The following is an 18,611-nucleotide window of genomic DNA, read 5'->3' on the forward strand; positions in this document are numbered from 1 at the left end:
TAACGCTAATAAGGTTTTCATCGAATCCAATCCGTACTAACTCATATAAACTACGTGGAGTTTTAAAATAAACCTGAAAACCGGTGATGAATTTGTTCATTTTGATGTTAAAATTTGTGCCAAAGTAATTTGTTGCATGAAAATCCCACAGAACCCGGAAGTCAAAACCTACACGCAGCCATTCCTCTTCCGCCCTGGAAGCAGGCTACAGTTTTAACACAGAGAGACTGGACTTCACCCTGAAGCTCATGTGCTCCAAGTTTCATCTGCTCTGTTTATCACGGAGCCTTAATTTTTAAACAGCTGATACCCTTAATGTTAAGTAATGGCTGATGACGTCATAGATCCAGAGAATGCCGGAGATCTACAGTCTCAAGTAAGCTGCCTTTACTTTGACAACCTCTGTGATAAAGTTAGAAACACATTGACAGGTTGTGTTCATGTGTCCTGCAAAGAGCAGATTTTGTCAGCGGCACCAGATGTGCAGCAGCTGACACGTTAATAAAGATTTAAAGGTCCAGTGTGTATAATTTAGTGGTGAAGTTGCATGTAGCTGCTGAATACCCCTCACCTCTACCTCCCCTTCCAAACAAGGTAGACAACCTGTGCCAGCCTCAGTTGTCATAAAAACTCAGAGGGTGTTTAGTTTGTCCAGTCTGGGCTACTGTAAAGAACATGGAGACCTCTGTAGAGAGGTCCCACCATAGAGATATATATATATATATATATCTATGGGTCCCACTCCCGATGTAAATATAAAGTCTTTAAATATAAAGTGCTCATTCTAGGGTAAAGAAAACAATTTGTACAATTTGGATGAAACACACTAGTGAAAACCTCTCTAGGATTATTTTATATTCAGTTTCTGCCAATAGATCCATTTCACCTAAATCTTACACACTGGACCTTTAATGTTCCAGCTCACTGACAAACGCTCAACAGCTTTGAAATCAACTGCACTAATAGATCTGTTCACTATATGTATGATATTCAGAGTGATGTTCTAATTAAAGTGCACACGCATGAGCAACTGTGCACAGATCATGAAGAGAATCACACACACACACGATGTTTGTAAAGCTGTCCTTGTAAGGGCCTTGCATTGACGTGCATAAATATGGACAGCCTAACCAAAGTCTAATCACTAATCTTAGTTCAAGTTTCAAGTTTTATTTTGAAATTGTAATATAACACAGGGTCAACGGTATGAAAACAAGTGTCGGAAGAGAAGGACCGCAAGAGCAGTGTTATAGACAATATAAAGTAAGAAAGAGTGGGAATATTTTAAATACAGTGAATTTAGTAAAGTTAAAGGGATAGTTCACCCAAACCATTATCTACTCACCACTATGCCGATGGAGGTATGTTTGAGTCCATAAAACTGGTGGTGAGTCCTTCAGACGTAATAAAACAACAGAAAATCCACAAGCTCCGACATTCATATTCAACTTGAAACAGTGTCATTTACATCATGTTTTAGCCTAAATGTCCCCTCATATCTTCTGACAAGGTGCATTCATGGACCGTCGAAAAGGCTAACGTCCGCTCGCACTCCTGTTGGACTGTTAGGGTTATAACACCGTGCAAAAGACCTTGTATCAAGTCAAATTTTAATGTCAAGGCTTGTGGACAATTTGATGACCAACACGAGAAGTGTGGAGGCATGTTATGTTATTTTCTGTTGTTTTATTACTTCTGAAGATAGGTCAACAACTGCTACACTGTTCACCCCTGAAACCCCAAAAGTGTTTTGGACTCAAACACTTCACCAGTGCCAGTATCCTCAGCCAGACTGTAACACTGGCTGTGATCCATGTGGTTCATGCCTAAGCCTCACCATAACCTAACCACCACAGTCCACATCTTACCCCTAACCAGGACCTTAGACATGATGTTCTGCTTCATTAGGACCAGTCTTTGGTCCGGACAAGGTCAGTGTTTATGATGGAAAAAATCCTAAAGAGGAAACAAAAATGAGTACACACATTAACACACACACACACACACACACACACCCTGCAGGTCCCTCTCAAGTTGCCTGGAATAATTATCACACATGCATGTGATGCTGTGCAGGTTCGCAGAGGTCATATAATATGGAAAGGGATCAACACCATCACACGCAGACATAATTAACCTGTGTTTCTACACTGAGTATTTGTTGTAGTTCTTAGCTACAGCTTGTCCCTCTCATGTACTGACATAACATTCAGGTCATCGCATCAGATTTTCCTAAAAGGTGATTAACCTTTGGTCTTTAAAGACAGGTTTTTTTTCCACAACACTTGTGTCAAAAGACTTTTCTCACACTTTGGAGGCAAAAATATAATTTGCACAGTAGAGGAGCCTTCAATGCTCTGATCAATTTTAATACATTTAGTTATAGGAAATTAGAAATGTCTCTGCTCATTTTGTTTGAACAAAACAATTAAATCAACATGCTATTTTGTAATGAAAATATACAGTAGATGGAGACTCAAAGAGTGTATACTTCTCATTGGCCACTTATATACATGTATTGAAATCAGATATAATCAATCATGTATACACAGACATTTTCTGCAAACATCATTAATTTCACCTGTCCATAGATATTAACACTCTTTTACTGCTACTACTACTATATTTAATAAGGATCTCTGCATTATTTCCTGGGAATTTAACACATATATCCCTATTAGCCCTATGAGACAACTGTTATTTGTGAATATGGGCTATACAAATACAATTTGATTGATTGATTGAATGAAATATATAAAATAATTGTTTATCTCACCATGTTAAAGAAAGTGAAAAAAAATTTGGTACAAATGCTGAAATGACATTCCTATTCAAAGTCTAATAACTCACATTGATGTGTATTCTGTGTTTTTTCTCCCGACCATGTAGATCGAGGAGGTTGAGGCTCTGTCGTCCATATATGGTGATGAATGGTGTGTTATAGATGAGGCGTCCAGAATATTTTGCATCAAAATATCCAACGACTTAGAGGAGCCAAAGCTGACAGCATGTTTGCAGGTTGTGGAAATAAACCCTGCCTAACAGTCACAAGTGTGAGTCCTTGTAGCTCATTTGTAATCCAGTTAATGGAACTTTTCTTATTGATCAGATAATTCTCCCACCTGATTATCCGAGCGCAGCACCCCCCATCTACCAGATCAAGTAAGTCAATTTGCCTTTGAAACGTAATCTTGATCTGCTCAACTGACAGAACAACATCCCACTCAACAACCCACTCCTTGTCCTGTTTAATAATCCTCTGTTTGTTCTGGTCTTTTGTAGTGCGGCGTGGTTGCGAGGCCCTGAGAGGGCCAAATTGGCAAATAGCCTGGAAGACCTTTATGTGTGAGTGCTTCCCATAATTTCTGACTTCAAGAGGAGGTGCTGTGGAGTGATATTAGCCACAACAAAAGCTTTTCATTATTAATTGCGGTGCCGTCTTTCTTCAGTCTGTGTAATATGGAACATGGATGTTTTAATTTTCAACAGGGAGCACGTGGGGGAGAGCATCCTCTACCTGTGGGTGGAGAACATTAGAGAATTCTTGGTGAAGAAACCCAAGAGCTCTGAAACAGGTGATGACAAATGAAATGTATGCTTTAGGCCTCCCTAAGGGACTGCTGCTAACGCACAACATATATGTGATGTGTTATGATAGGGTAAATGTAAATGGTCTGTATTTATATAGAGCCCATTCGCACACACATTCATACAGAGCATCTATGTGCAGCCCTTTTCTCTATGAGAGAGGGCCATTTGGGGTTCAGCATCTTGCCCAAGGACACCTCAGCATAATGATAATATTGATAGATATTGATCTAAGCACTTTTATAACCTTGTTTATAAATGTGCAGGTGTGTGCACACACAAACACACACATTCACACATACACACTTTTGAATGGATTCTTTATGCATTTTTTCCAGTTTGTTTATTGTAGCACACTTCTTGTAAATGCAAAGTATAGCCAGTAACACAGGATTTGGAGAGATCTAAATCCTGATAGGCCAGCTTCATTGGGTCATGGTTCTTAAGCTGTGTTTTGACAGTCTTTGGTCAGGGGCGGGGTTTAGCGACTTGTCAGTGGCGTGCGTTCCAACGTGCTAGACTACACAATGACTTCAATACATGTTTACAACTTGGTTATGATAAAAATCACTGTTCATCGTCTAGTCAATTATTAGATAAAGTCTTGCCCAGATGAATCTACTTCCCATCCTTGTGCACTCCATCTTCTGCTAAGATGCTCTTCCATCTGATGTGCTTTAAGCTCTGGAAAGATGAACACAAGGTCCTTTAAGGACTTTTTAAAAACCCATCTGTTTGTGACTTTGAGTGACTGGTCCTTATTAAGATCGATATCTATGTAATGCATTCTGGTACCGCGGCAGAATCTTTTAAAGTTTAAAAAGAGTAAAGGACACCCACAGTAAATATTCTTCATCTCAGCGTGAATCAGGTCTTCTCGGATCCGTGGATGGTGTGGGTGGTCTGTCTGGGTTTTCTGTATCCAAGCCCAGCAGTATCTGCTATTGAGGCACATGGTCTCGTTTGAACAACAAGACTGAAAATTATGAGCTCTCCTCCCTATTGTTGTTAGATATGAATCCTCCTCTCGCTGCAATTCATGTGATAATACATATGACGAGTCGCAGCTCCTTGGAACAGCGAGGGTCTGACAGCTTATTCCCTTTCAGATTAGAGGTGGTGTTTTGGAAGCGATGAGGCGGAATATGCATATTTCACAGAGAAAGAAACGAAATGGAGTAAACAGGAAGGAGTTAACCGGAGTAAACAAAAAACATCAGAGAGGCTAAATATATTCAACTAAATATGAAGGGTCACTTTTGTTTGATGTGAAAGAAACACCCACAAAAACCAAAACTTTTGTCTATACATGTTTACATAAACAATATAGGCCTATCTATTTATATTTACCTTATCAAGGAAAGCTTAGAGTTCTCTTCTCTTCTGAGTTCTCTTCTGAGTTCTCTCATGACCATGTCATTTCTTATTCTAAGAGTCATCTTAGTATTAGAATTACAACCCACTGATGGCTTGATTCAAAACAACAACAATTGAAATCACAGGTTGATCTTACTTGTGTGACTTTCAGCACGGAAACTCATAATGTGACCCAGTAGTATGTATGGCCTCCATGTGCCTGTATGCACTCCCAGGAATGTCTGGCCAAGCTCCTGATGAGTCAGCAAATGGTTTCCTGGGGGATCTCCTCCCAGACCTGATCAGGGTACCAGCGTACAGTCGGTCTGGTACTTGGCGGCGCCGGACACACGATACATGATGTCCCATAGGTGCTCAATTGGATTTGGCTCAGGAGAGTATGTGGGCAATTCAATTGCATTAATGCTTTCATCATCCAGGAACTGCCTATACACTCTGGCCACCTGAAGCCAGGCATTGCCCTGCACCAGGAGGAACCCAGAGCCCACTGTACCAGTGTAAGGTCTGACATTCATTCCAGTACCTAACAGCTATCAGGGTACCGTTAGCTATTACATGGAGGTCTGTGTGACCATACAAGCATATGCCTTCCCAGACCATTCCTGACCCACAACCAAATCAGTCATGCTGGATGATTATTCAGGCAGCGTAAGGTTCACAGCGTCTCCAGACTTCAGGCTGATCACTTGTGCTCAGTTTGACCTTCTCTCATCTTTAAGAAAACAGGACACCAGGGGCCGACCTGCCAATTCTAGTGTATTTTTGGCAGTTGTTTTTCTTTTGCCTCTCCATTGCACCTGTTGTCACTCTCATTTGCACCAAAGTAGGTGAAATTGATTGACAATAACTTGTGCTTCCTAAATGGACAGATTGTTTCCCTGAAGTTTACCTTACTTTGTGTTATACTGTGACCAGTACCTGTCCCCTTAATTTGATTGAGCAGGGGTATAAACACTGTTTATTTACAATAGATCTTGATGGGTTATTTTCCTTCACACATAGAGCTCTGTGCGTTGTTCCTTTCAGGCTGCATACAAGACCACCATTACTTTGTCCCCTGACAGGTACAATTTTGGGCTAAATTAACATCTGCAATGGATTCCTCACTTTGCCTTAATCGTATTGCTTCACCTGCAAAGTAATAACTGCATCCACAGCCGACGAGAGAATCTTTATCCAGTCAGATCTTGTCTAGTCTAGACTGAGCTGATTGGACAGAAAAAACAATATTCAGAGAAAGTTAAGCGCTGAAAACAATTGAGGAGGACAGGTCTCCATCACTACCAAGAATTATACCCTTGTTATCCAAAAACCTTTAAGAACAAAAATCAATGTGCCGCTCTGTTGCCCTGGGTAACATCCAGTATAAAGAGAAACGTGGGCTCAGTAGTCCGACTTACACACTGTAAACAATCCTGCTGCCTGCTGCCACAACACCAAACAGCAGAGTCACTGATCAGTATTTCTCCCCATCAGTACCATTTGCCGTTTAAGTAGCATTTGTTTAGAAGCAAAGTGTCCAGCTGTTGTTTGAGATTTCTGAAATCACATTTATAAGAGACAGTCCATTATATTGCATGTATACATGAAGTTTTCACCACATAGTGCCCTCAGGAATTGCAAAATGTAAAAAAATTGTTTACATTTTCTGGCATGTCCATGGCTGCGAATTTCAGTGTTTTTTAACCAATCAGGAAGTACCCCATAAATGGCCTACTTGGTCAAATCTGTACCAAACTTATCATGGGGGTCTAAAAACATCTACATGATAATATTAGGTCTCCATCACATTGCCCCCTAGTGGCCAAGGGAAATGACAGCTTAAACACTTTGCCATCCTCCTCCTAACAAGTTGACCATATCATTTAAAGTTTTGTCAGAAAACCTTAAGACCTTGATGATGCTGAATTTTGAATATTGTGTGTTTCACCAAACGGTGTAGCGACGGCAGCTATTACATTTCCATCCTTTTCCACACAGTCATAGTCACTTTACTGTGTGTTAAGGTCATGAAATGGTAATCTGGTTATAATTTGCACAGTAGGAGTTATTTTAATGACAAGCTGTCTGGCCTGCAGACTACTCAGGGAAAACAGGCACCAGGTTGGGGATTCAAAAGAAAAACTACTTTAAAACAACTTGACATTTTTTTACTTGATCTCCTTCAGTGGATCAACCAGAGCGGGTGAACATGACGGCTGAAGAGGACGTGGATGATGAAGACCTACCTGACTTCAGGACTCTCAAACTGAACACAGAAAATGCACATCTCTTCCTAGATCATGCAAACGGTACAACTCATTTAGATTATTTGGACTCAGTGATCTAAATTTAACAGAGCTCAGGTATGATATTTTAAATTTGATCATTTAGATGAAGATGTTCCTCCAATAAAACATGGAAATACCATCACAGACCGACGCAGCACCTTCCAGCCGCACTTAGCACCTGTGGTTACTCCCAGACAGGTAAAGTCCATCCATCAATCCATCCTTCCTTCCTTCTTTTCATCCAACCATCTATCCTTCCTTCCTTCCTTCCTTCCTTCTTCCTTCTTTTCTTCCTTCCATCCATTGATCTCTCCATCATAATTATCCTTCGGGGGTCCCAGGGGGTGGGGCCCAGAGCAAATCCCAGCTGACATAGGGTGAAATGTGGGTATACCCTGGACAGGAAGCCAGCGTACTGCAGGGCTGACATATAGTGACAAATATCCCTTCTAGTTAAATTTTAATCTCCAATTAACCTTAAAATTCCACAAAGATTGCTTTAAATTGATAGAGTAGACATGGGCAAAACTAGATTCAGCTCTTACAGTGTGTATAAATGTTTCAAACTCTGCTTTATTATTCTTAAGACATGAAGTAGAAGTTGAAATTCCTTGATGAGGCTCTTGTAGAGGAGAATTATAAAATATATACATATGTGTTAATTTCCTCTGCAATCTTCCAAAATGAAACATCATCTGGCTGCTTCCTGCACGCTATTCCCCCACTGGCTCTCCGCTAACACACCAGCTCTTCTTGAAAGCTTCCACCTGCTGTGAAGTGCCATTTGCACAAAAATGTTAACAGTATTTTCATCGTCGTCCTTAACAACAGAGCAGATGACGTGAGGAAACTGAGACCAGTCCAGGATTTACATATTTGACTTGTAATCGTCGGGAGGTGTTCAGTTGATGCAGATATAATTGAGAGCAAGACAACAACAGTCCACCAAAACATTAAGACCAGTCACTGGTTTGTGGTTGACCACTGTAACTAAATGTCGTAACTCATAATGTCTTCATTTGGATCACAAAAACATGGAAAATGTCGTGAGGTATTTCTTTAAAGGAACACTTTAAATGTGGAATACATGAATATACTGCATGATATTAACACTTTTAATTGAGTGAATGAAGCAAGCTTTAAGGAAGGCCTTAATTTATACATGACATTAAAAACTGTGTGTACATGGCTGGTGATTGAAGAGGAAAATACCATCCAGTTCTTTAGTAAGATTAGTGAGCCGAGGAATAACTCATTCAGTTTGGAATGGATTCAAATAAACCGACAAATCTACTAGGGCCTTGGCAGAGGTATGCTCTCTCCGGGTTCTCCTCTACCTGTGACAGATGCAACATGTTCAGTTGAATAATCTTCTTGTAGTGGCACAAAAAATAACTGACTCAACAGTAAAAGATTGGAAAGGCAAATGAGGAAAGAGTTTTAAACTGTCAAAACCTTTTTAAACTAGAAAGGCACTCAAACAGCGCATATCTCTACCAAGGCCCAACAATGAGATCTTTATTTTATTTGCAAACATTCATAAATATCACTTTTCTAAACCTTCCTGACATATTTGATTAAGATCCATGAACTATTCTCTGTGAAATCAACAAAAACAGAAAAATACCTCACAATGTCAAAGAATATGTAAAAAAGGTTCCTGGATCTGCCCCCTGATCCGAATTTGCACCAATGTCGGAAGTCTTCTTTTTTTACCCATACCACATCATTACATCGAGTTTCGTAGTAACACTGCTGAGTTAGATCATTGGGTAAAATTGTTTAATCAGCAGTTTTTTTATCCACACTAAGGATGAAGAAACATGTGACTGTGAAACGTTATTGTATTTATTGTTCTGTGAATTGCAGGTTAAAATGGTCCTGGAAAAGCTGTATGAAAACAAGAAGATTGCTAGTGCCACTCATAACATTTATGCATACAGGTAAGTAATGTCAGATATCTATATATATTTGTATATGAAGTTTATGGCAGGTTAGTTTAACAGTGTGTCTCATTAAAGGAGGAGAAAGTTAGATAAGTAGAGATTCCAGCCCTGGCTGTCTTCTCTAAAAGCCACATTACTACTGCAGTTAAAGGTCAAAAAAGCACCAGAGAAAATGAAGGCTGTCTGACAGTATTGTGTATTATGTGGACAGATGTGTGTCCCGGCTTTGTCTATCCGTGTGTGGCTGGGTGTGTGTATTGTCCTTTGCCCATGAGAGGTTTCTTAGTGCTGTCTAATGAGGTCGATGTGGAGCCGAGATGCACTGCCTGGGTGGTCATTACTCATAGGAGGTGGATGTTGACATTTAGTGCACCACTTAAATAAAACTTTTCTGATGAAGAGGCTGCCGGTGTCACAGTGTCGTAGTCTGACCGGAATGTTTTAGTGCTCTCCCCTCTAATGCCGAGCTGGTGTGATTCTCTTTGCTGTAGGATTTTCTGTGAGGACAAGAACAGCTTCTTGCAGGACTGCGAGGACGACGGCGAGACAGCCGCAGGGGGGAGATTGCTCCACTTGCTGCAGGTTATCATTTGTCACTCACAAAGCTTTTCCCCCAAAGTTAATACTACAACCATGATGTTACATTTCTCCCATGCATCCAACTTTATTTTGGCTCCTGCCTCCTTAATTGTAGGTTTCGAGCTGGCTTGTTCATTTTCATATTCTGTATAATTTGGCATTTTAAACGTTATGAGTAAGGACCATTACACAGCAGTAATCTTAAATGTCATGATGTCTGTGGTAGTTCCATCTACAATTTAATACTTGTTCTTGAATTAAAAAGTAAGTTTTTAATATTTATACAAATATATATATAAATCACACACATATATACATCACAAACACATATATATATAGTACATTTTACACATTATACATATCATAAACAAATTAAATAACCAAGTCATGGGTCACTAATGATTATTTTTCATTTATTAATTAAACAAGTCATTACTGACAAACTTTTGAAGTTGTACGTTATATTATATTAATTATTTTCAGTATAAAATGACAATGTCCCTTGAATACTTGAATAATCTGCAGATTAAACCAGCATAACGAATGTAATATAATATTTGCTGTAAACACTCAGTAGTTTATTGGTTATGACTATAATATATTGTATTACAACAGTTCTGCAAGGAATCCTCCCTGGAGGACTCTCTTGCATTGCACTGATGGGTGTTTCTAAAGACTAACTGCATGCTACAAAATGGTCGCAAATGTTTCAACAAACTCTGAATATTAGGAATATATTATATATATGTAAATATGTAAGTTGGTGTCTGGAGTTAAATCCTCGCAATGCCTCACAATAGCAATACCATCATGCTCATGTTAAGCAGGTGTAACCAAGTTCACCAGCTTAGTGTAATGTAATAGCAAGCTAACATTCACTAATTAGCACTAAATTGCTGCGATAGATGGGAAAACCTTTAGCTTTGCAGATTTGAAATGAAATCCCTAATGAGATAACACAGACAGCAAAGCAGCAGAACATGTGTGTGAAAATGAATAAGGCTAATAGCTGTTAATTATGTTTTGCATGACTGAGTGCTTAAGTGGAAACCACTTACTGTGATCCCAATAGACAAATTGATCACTATAGATAAGTGCATGTTTATTATAAACAGATCCTTGTTTTCTTCACTTCTCATGCAGATAACCCTCTTTTTGACATTGGTATATTCATTGCGCGAATGTAAAAAGTTGCGACTTTTCTACTTAATGTTTTAAAGGGAAAATATCATAAACCGCACTGTGGCCCTCCCCTGCTCCAACTCTGAATCGTTTGTGAGCTTTATGAAAAATTCTTGCTGTGTGAAAGCGGGGATGATAATGAAATCCCAACAACGCAAACAGAGCAGGAACCATAGGTCCGAATAACTGGCTGAGCCGCAGAGGTGTAGAGGAACATGGAAGGTAGACAGGGATCATCATTACTCACCGTTCCTGTGTAAAACATATGACATGACATATCATATCAGCAGGCTACAACAGTCACATTTTTATTCCATATGTTGTCATAAATGAAAAGGCACAATTCATAAGTAATTATTGAACCTCTTATTAAATATATATAGGGTTATTCCGTTTTCCACAAACAAACATTTATTCATGTAGAGAGGTTCTTAAGAGAGATAGCCACACAGAGATTGAGTCTTTATGGTTTTACACAGGGAAGTAACCACACTAGTAATGCTCACACCACTGGGAGTAACACAATGTGTGAACTGCCACTCTGTTCCTCTCCAGAGAGATTTTGTCCAACAATGATCATTTCACACAGTTCTTAATCTTTTCATTTCACATTTCAAAGACGCACTTGTAACTGGCTTGTGCTGTCAGATGGCACTATGATTCACACACACACATAAACACGCACACACCCACATCACACTAAAACGTGCAATTGTCCACATTCTTATATTGTTTCAAAGTTTGTGACTCAAAAAAAAAAAGTTTGCTGTAATCGAGAGCTCGGCAGTGAGTTGTAGTACTTTATGTAACGCTCATTACCACAGGGTGTGGAGTCGTGTCAGAGCTTTTCCCGATGCGATTTGTGACTGAAGTTAAAGTTCACAGTCATTCATAAGATGGCGATGGGCCTCTATAGCCGTGTGACCTGTTTAGAGAAATAAACCAGTGTGAAATTGTGCTTTGGTGTTTTTGGTGTGGATGTCAGAAGCTGTGATGAGCGGCACTGAATTCAGATGTCTCAAGCTGTCTTTGACTAATACAGTGTCCCCTTCCAAAACAGTGAGCAACCTAAAAAAACACTGCACAGTCTTGACTCATATTTGTCAAAAAAAAGGCAGCAAACTTATGTTGAAAATTTGAAAGTACATACTCTGTTTGGAAACTTGCAGAGGAATATGCAACTACACAGATAAAAGAGGGTAAAGATAGGACTTACATTTGAGTGACCGGTTTGCTAACGAAGCTGAATGAACTCACACAATGCTGTGTTTATAGCTTGTTGCGTTACACTCAGAATTACAGGTTTGAATCAGGATTTTATCAATTTTTTTTTCATTTGAAAACTGGTGCTTCTCAAAACAATATAAAAACCAATGTGATGCATTAGCCAAGAAAGATAACTTCAGACTGAGCCACTTCATATGATAAACGTTTTTTTAAACCTATAGATATAGCAGTATATTAATCAGGTAACTTTCTGCTGCTGACTGATCAACTGGAACTTGAGTGATAGCATCAGGTCCTCTGTCTTCCTGCTCCTCCCTACAGCAACACACTGATGAATCCTGTCCTTGTGACACTCAGCATACTGAGCAATTTACATCCAATTTTCTCCGTAATCTTATTCTTCTCCATGAGGCTTTTTCCCCATTTCCTCATTTAGATTTTACGCTTTCTGCTCGTGGATGATGAATAAAAGTAGGATCTGATTAAGAGTGTCAGCTGCCAGATGTGGATGAGTTCCCCTGTAAAATGACAGATTGCTCTTTGTGTGTTGCAGTGCAGAACCGAGTTCTTCTTTTTATGTTAAAGGAGTAGTCTGGTGAAACAGGCTATTTTCTGTTTCCCAGGACTTTGATGAAATTAATGTAAATGTAATCTTTACATGTTCAGTAGAAAGGATAATCCTAAACAAATCTAGAAGCCCTTGAGGCAGCAAAAGCTGCAGCTCAGTCTTCAGTTCTTATCATGCTGGACCTATCAGCAGCCTTTGATACTGTCAACCACTGAATCCTAAACTCTCTTTTCTTCAATGTAGGTATATCTGGCAAAATGCTCTCTTGTTTGACTTTGGTCCGAATCCTGTCTCATCTCTCACCCCTCCTTCTAAGTGTAATGGCATGGGCCAACATCCTTATCCATTTCCTCCCCACAGGGGTTCCCCCAGGGCTCAGTGCTGGGCCCGGTCTCTTTGCAATATTTCTGACTGCCTGTGCATATCTGCTTCACAAGCTTAAACTTCCTTTTGTGGCAGCTTAAGCTTAAATATTTTAAACTATTATGTGAATGATATTTTTGGGGTTTTCTATTTTAACATTTCGTATTGTTTGGAGTATTATATTTTTACGTTTTTGACTGTGTCTTTTTGGTAGCTGAGTCAGACACATGGAATGAAGACTCATCCACCACATTCATCTGGTGTGAAATATTTGGGTTCTTGAAAATTACTGTCAGGGAATGGTGTTGTGTCACAATTTACTGTATGTGTGTCTTTTCTGGCTCCCTCAAATTCACACTCATTTCACATGTACCACGTGTTTCTCACCACAGATTCTGGATGTGCGTAATGTCATGGTGGTCGTGTCTCGGTGGTATGGAGGCATTTTGTTGGGTCCTGACCGCTTCAAACACATCAACAACTGTGCTAGAAACATCCTGGTGGAGGAGGGATTCACTGCCTCCATGGTGAGACACTCTCTGGGCCTCTTACATATTACTCTGTCATCTTCCTCTGACACATCATCAGTCAATTTTGACTTTCCCTCACTTTTCTGACGCTGAGGCTAAAAACCATCTGGTATCTTGTAATTTAATGGAATTACACACGGATGTTGCGCAAGATATCTGACAGCAAATTAATGTATTTTCCCAGCCTTTCTGACGTCCAAAGCAGTATGAGAAAGTCACAAGTTATCTCAACCCTGTCACACTGTATATAATTCCAGGATATACAGACATATTATTATGATAATAAAGAGTGTCTTGCATTTTTTCCACAGTAGCTTTCCAGTAGCTGGCATATTAGGAATATTGGTTCATTTGAAGTGACTGGTTGCCACATGTTCTCGAGATCAAACACTCTCTCCTGGCTTTCACCAGCCTGAAGTTAGGTCCAGTCTGCTTTGAAGTTGTGTGTGTGCTCTGCAAAGTTATTCCATTGATAACATGATGGACCTTTGAGCCGCAGCCACAGATAGATTAAAGGTACTGCAAAGCTACTCCTAAGAGTGTCCAACTTCAAAACCCTACCAACGGCACGCTAAAAATCGACACTTGATTTCATCCCCATCCTGACAGCGACGGCTTTTCCTGGATGTCGAGCCTGGACTCTGTGAGAGCTAATTAGACACCACTGCCTGTGGATGGAGGGTATCACATCCACTGCTGAATGGCTTGTTTCAGGTTCATAAATAAAACAAAATAGCAGTGAGGGTATGATGTTATTCTAAAACAAACAGATCATTTATTTTTGGCCTAAGCTGACTAGAGTTGGTCTGAAGCTTTTTGATTGACAGGTCAAAAACAGTGTACAAACATTCAGACATGATAAATATCTACAATAAAAGTGATCAATGAAAGCATGCAATTACAGTGCCGTTAAAATGTCAGGCTGAATATCTCTGCTGTGCTCCTAAGAAGATTAAACACTTGATCTGATATTTAAAAGGTTATCTTTAGATCAAATCGTATTGTGAGTTCATGGCAATCCATTCAATCCTTGTTTAGATGTCTTAAAGAAACCTGTTGGTGGCAGTAGAGGTAAATCCAGGGGATTACCAACGTCATCAGTCATCCATTGGGGAAAATGATTCTCCATTCGATTCTTCCTGAGAATTAATTGTTTTAGGTATTTTTATATTGATGATAAGTGTGCAGCTGGAAACCAACTCCGGCTCATGCTCCCTTCCTTAAACTCTTGGCCACTAGGTTCTAAAATCTATCCTAAAGATTTTTCTCTATGGACCTAGGTAATTGACAGACCAACATTGCCATTTTTAAAGTAATGCCGCTATCCAAGACTTTTGAAAAGAGGATGTTTTTACAGGGAAACAAAATAGGACCCTGAATATATCCTTATTTGATTTAAATTGTTTTCTATGAAGACAAGTTGCTAAAGGGAAACATGGAACTTTCCTATAAAACTCTTATTCATTTGAGTTGCTGCTATTCTGTTTCAACCTGTCAGTCATTACTGTACACAAACGTTTGTTGTATTAAACTGTACAACAGCCAATTCAAGATAAAGGTCAATTTCCAAACAGTACAATCATTCTGTGGAAGAGACAGATAGGATATTTGTTCCATGGACAATATACAAAAATCTCTCAATACTTGAATTGGGTGCAGGGGTAAATTGTACTAAGTGACTAACTGAACTGGTTTTACAAAGGACCTCACGAAAGGAAAAGTAGCTGTCTGTTAATTTACCTGTTTGTTGGATGCAGTAACAAGGATACCTCCTATTGAATATAACTTTGGCAAAACTTCAAACATTCAAACCATGTAATTAATGAAGAGGCTCATTCAACATTTGTCAGCCTGCTGTATGTCAGAGGATTATCATGAATGCTTGTTTTCTGTCCAGACAAGCTGTTAATGTGTTTAGAGCTCTACGCGTTGGCAGTCTGTATTGTCAGTAATAATTAGAGGAGAATCTCTTACAAGAGTACTTAATGCAGTGTTTGCTGCAATCTTTTGAATACATTAAAACAGTATGGTGCGTGCCAATCAGTAGGTAGCAAATGACATTACCCTGTCCTTTCTGTAAGATGGAGAAACACAGGAGGAGCTCATGCAAAATGTGTCTGTTCAAAATTGAGTCAGGGGCTTAAAACACCATATAAATATTACACGTGGAAAAGGCTTTGCTAACATTAAAAGGGGTGCTTATTTAAGATAATTATGAATCAGTTCAATGGCTAATGTTTTCCTCTTGTTTCACAGGATGAATCCACCAGATCCGGAGCCAAGACCAAAAAGCCAAAAAGCAAGAAGGCAAAATGATTTGCAAAGAAAAAAGAAGAAAGACTTTTACCCATCACATTTGTACAAAGTTTTACATTCATTTAGCTCACGTGCGTCTTAATGGAGAACCAAACAGCAATGCTTTGCTATTACAAATTATTTATTCAAGGTATAAGACGTCAAACTGTTATCTCAGGTGCATTAACTGTGGTATTTAAATTAAAGCTTTTGTGACAAGCAAACCTTGAAATGAAATGTTTACAGTACATTTTTTAATTAAAACAATCAAACCATGGAGATTTCTACACAAACTAATGTAAGCAGATCGTGCTGTTTCTTCACATCCATTAGCCTCACACCTGATTATTAGAAACAATAAAGCCATCACACACCTGAGTGAATGACTTTGCTCAGGAGAAAACAACTTATTAGTTTTTCTACATCCATTTTAGATTCAAAGTGTGTTTGGTCATGGTGTTGATTCCATCCCTGCCCTTCAGCTGAATCTACATCTTAATGAATGTCAAACACAATTCATTTAGCATTTCCAAGAAATATGATCAGACACAGCGGTTCAACCAAATGAGCCTCTTTGAGTATTATTGACACAAAGAGTCACACCCACTGTTTTCTCCTATGCCTTAAACATCAACCTAAGCTTGCAAGAAAAAAAAATCACAGTTTAATTTGAGATATTCCACACAGTGGCTCCTGTGGGGTTTTACCTCAGCACTTCATATTGGTGTCCCTGAAAAGACAAAATCTGCATATCAACCACTTCAGGGTTGGCTTTAGGCAGCAGACGACGGCTCTCTAAAAATAACCAGGGTTCGTCTGTGCAGTTGGCATTTTGATTTATTCCGGCCACAGCCAGACTGTTTTGTATTTTGTTGTGATGTTAGTATGACTTTTATCTGCGTTTAGTATCTTTCAAGAACATGATTCAAGAAGGACCATTTATCTGAATGACAAAATAGTAGGTCCTTAAATTTCCTGCATGTCCATATATAAAGCCGCCTGCTCATTTCAACCATTCAGAATAATTACAGTTAATACGCTCAGCAGAGTTGTTTCTCCCTGACAACCTGTCATCACTGAACCAATCATGTAAACCCTTAATCATATTTATTACAGGCCTGTGAAGAACTCATGCAGCCAAATTCTTACTCAAGGCTCTTTGCTAATAGCAGCAGCAACTTAAACAAAGTGAACTCCGTCAAAATACAAGACTGAATGCGAGTCTGAGTTCAAAGTGGATTAGCTTGTGATAGCATGGAATTAATGGAACAGTTACGTTATAAAATAAAACATTAAAGAAAAGTGTCATAAAGGGGATAGAAAAAAATAAATAAAAACATGCTAGAAACAACAGAAAAAGTAATTCAAGTAGAATTTACTATGAAGTAGCAATTTTATTCACCGAAGCTTGTTTACTGAGAAAAGAATGATTCCTTAGTTTTGAGATTCAGATTCATTATAGGGTATTTTTTCTGAATATTGCATCTTATTTTCACAACACTTTTTATCTATTTTAGTTTTTATTTCAACCCTGTGAGGAAGATAGATTTCTGACAGGAGAACAGAACTACAAGTGGCTGAAAGACCCGGATCTTCAGACGAAACTGCAACTCTTTGAAATTGCAAGAAGAACCCTTATGATGTAAGTCTTTCTTGAGGAAACACTTAGTCATCACAAATAGGTAAAATGATGGGGACTGATATAATCTTAAAGGAATATAAAACAAAGTAAGAAGAAGAAGGTAATCCCCTAGTTTTGTCAAGTGAATTTATCAGGACTGTGAACCGGGGTCACAAACCTTTATGCTTGGTTGAAACCTCTTTGTGCTGATGATGCCCTTCAGCTTGCAGACACCTGCAGCCTGGGGCCAGGTCCTCTCCTCCCGGTCTGCTTCATGCGACTGGATTAAAGACTGTTTTAAAAAATGTCTGAACCATAGACTGGATATCAAATAATCTGGACAATAGACTGTATATAAAAAGGTCTGGACCAAAGACTGTATATGAAATAGTCTGGACCATAGACTGTATATAAAAAGGTCTGTACCATTGACTGGATAGAAAAGGTCTGGACCATAGACTGGACATAAAAAGGTCTAGACTATAGACTGGATAGAAAAGGTCTGGACCATAGACTGGACATAAAAACTGTGCGGACCATAGACTGGATAGAAAATGTCTGGACCACTTCATCCCCTATATCGCAGACTTCAGTAGCTGCGCTGGCACAAGACACACAACTGTCAAGCGCGCCGAAATCACCTCAGGAAGACCGGAAATCATCGCATCTCTTTGTCTCGGGAAACGTGCAAAATATGTTTTAAATGCTTTAGGATGGTTTGAGTTAATCTCAAATGCATGAACACCTGAAACTCCATTATGGCTGAAGAAGAACGAGCTCAAGCATTTACATACTCAAAACGTGTATTATTGGGTCTGTGTTTTATGTTATCTAAAGAAATCTTAATCAGAAATCATTCCTTGTGACTTACAAAATATAAAATGCCTCTTGGGTGTCATTTGTTTTTTTATTGACAGGCTTCACTCTCATCACAGACTTTATAGTATTCGTTTTATTTTGAAAATGTTAGCGGATATGGATCGTATTTTCTACTCCAACGGTCTTGACACGTTAGACAAAATAAAGTGTGATCTCGGTGGTAACCGCACTCAGCTGTCAGTTGTG

General features: G+C 39.1%; 1 protein-coding gene across 3 annotated transcripts; it reads left to right on the forward strand.

Annotated features, from left to right (window-relative positions):
* Positions 1-192: 192 nt before the first annotated feature.
* impact (impact RWD domain protein) lies at positions 193-16,162 on the forward strand. Of its 3 annotated transcripts, none has more exons than XM_062395813.1 (11): positions 193-376; positions 2,890-3,018; positions 3,110-3,162; positions 3,283-3,345; positions 3,490-3,575; positions 7,134-7,256; positions 7,339-7,433; positions 9,105-9,178; positions 9,673-9,763; positions 13,493-13,627; positions 15,887-16,162. In XM_062395813.1, exons 1-11 carry the CDS (start codon positions 326-328, stop codon positions 15,944-15,946), a joined length of 960 nt encoding a protein of 319 aa, XP_062251797.1. In that variant the 5' UTR covers positions 193-325; the 3' UTR covers positions 15,947-16,162. The 3 variants fall into 3 exon arrangements, with proteins under 3 accessions (XP_062251797.1, XP_062251798.1, XP_062251799.1); XM_062395815.1 differs by having other exon boundaries at positions 282-376; positions 2,890-2,933; XM_062395814.1 differs by lacking the exon at positions 9,673-9,763.
* Positions 16,163-18,611: the final 2,449 nt, after the last annotated feature.

The sequence above is a fragment of the Platichthys flesus genome, chromosome 9 (assembly GCF_949316205.1).
Source record: "Platichthys flesus chromosome 9, fPlaFle2.1, whole genome shotgun sequence".
NCBI lineage: Eukaryota > Metazoa > Chordata > Actinopteri > Pleuronectiformes > Pleuronectidae > Platichthys > Platichthys flesus.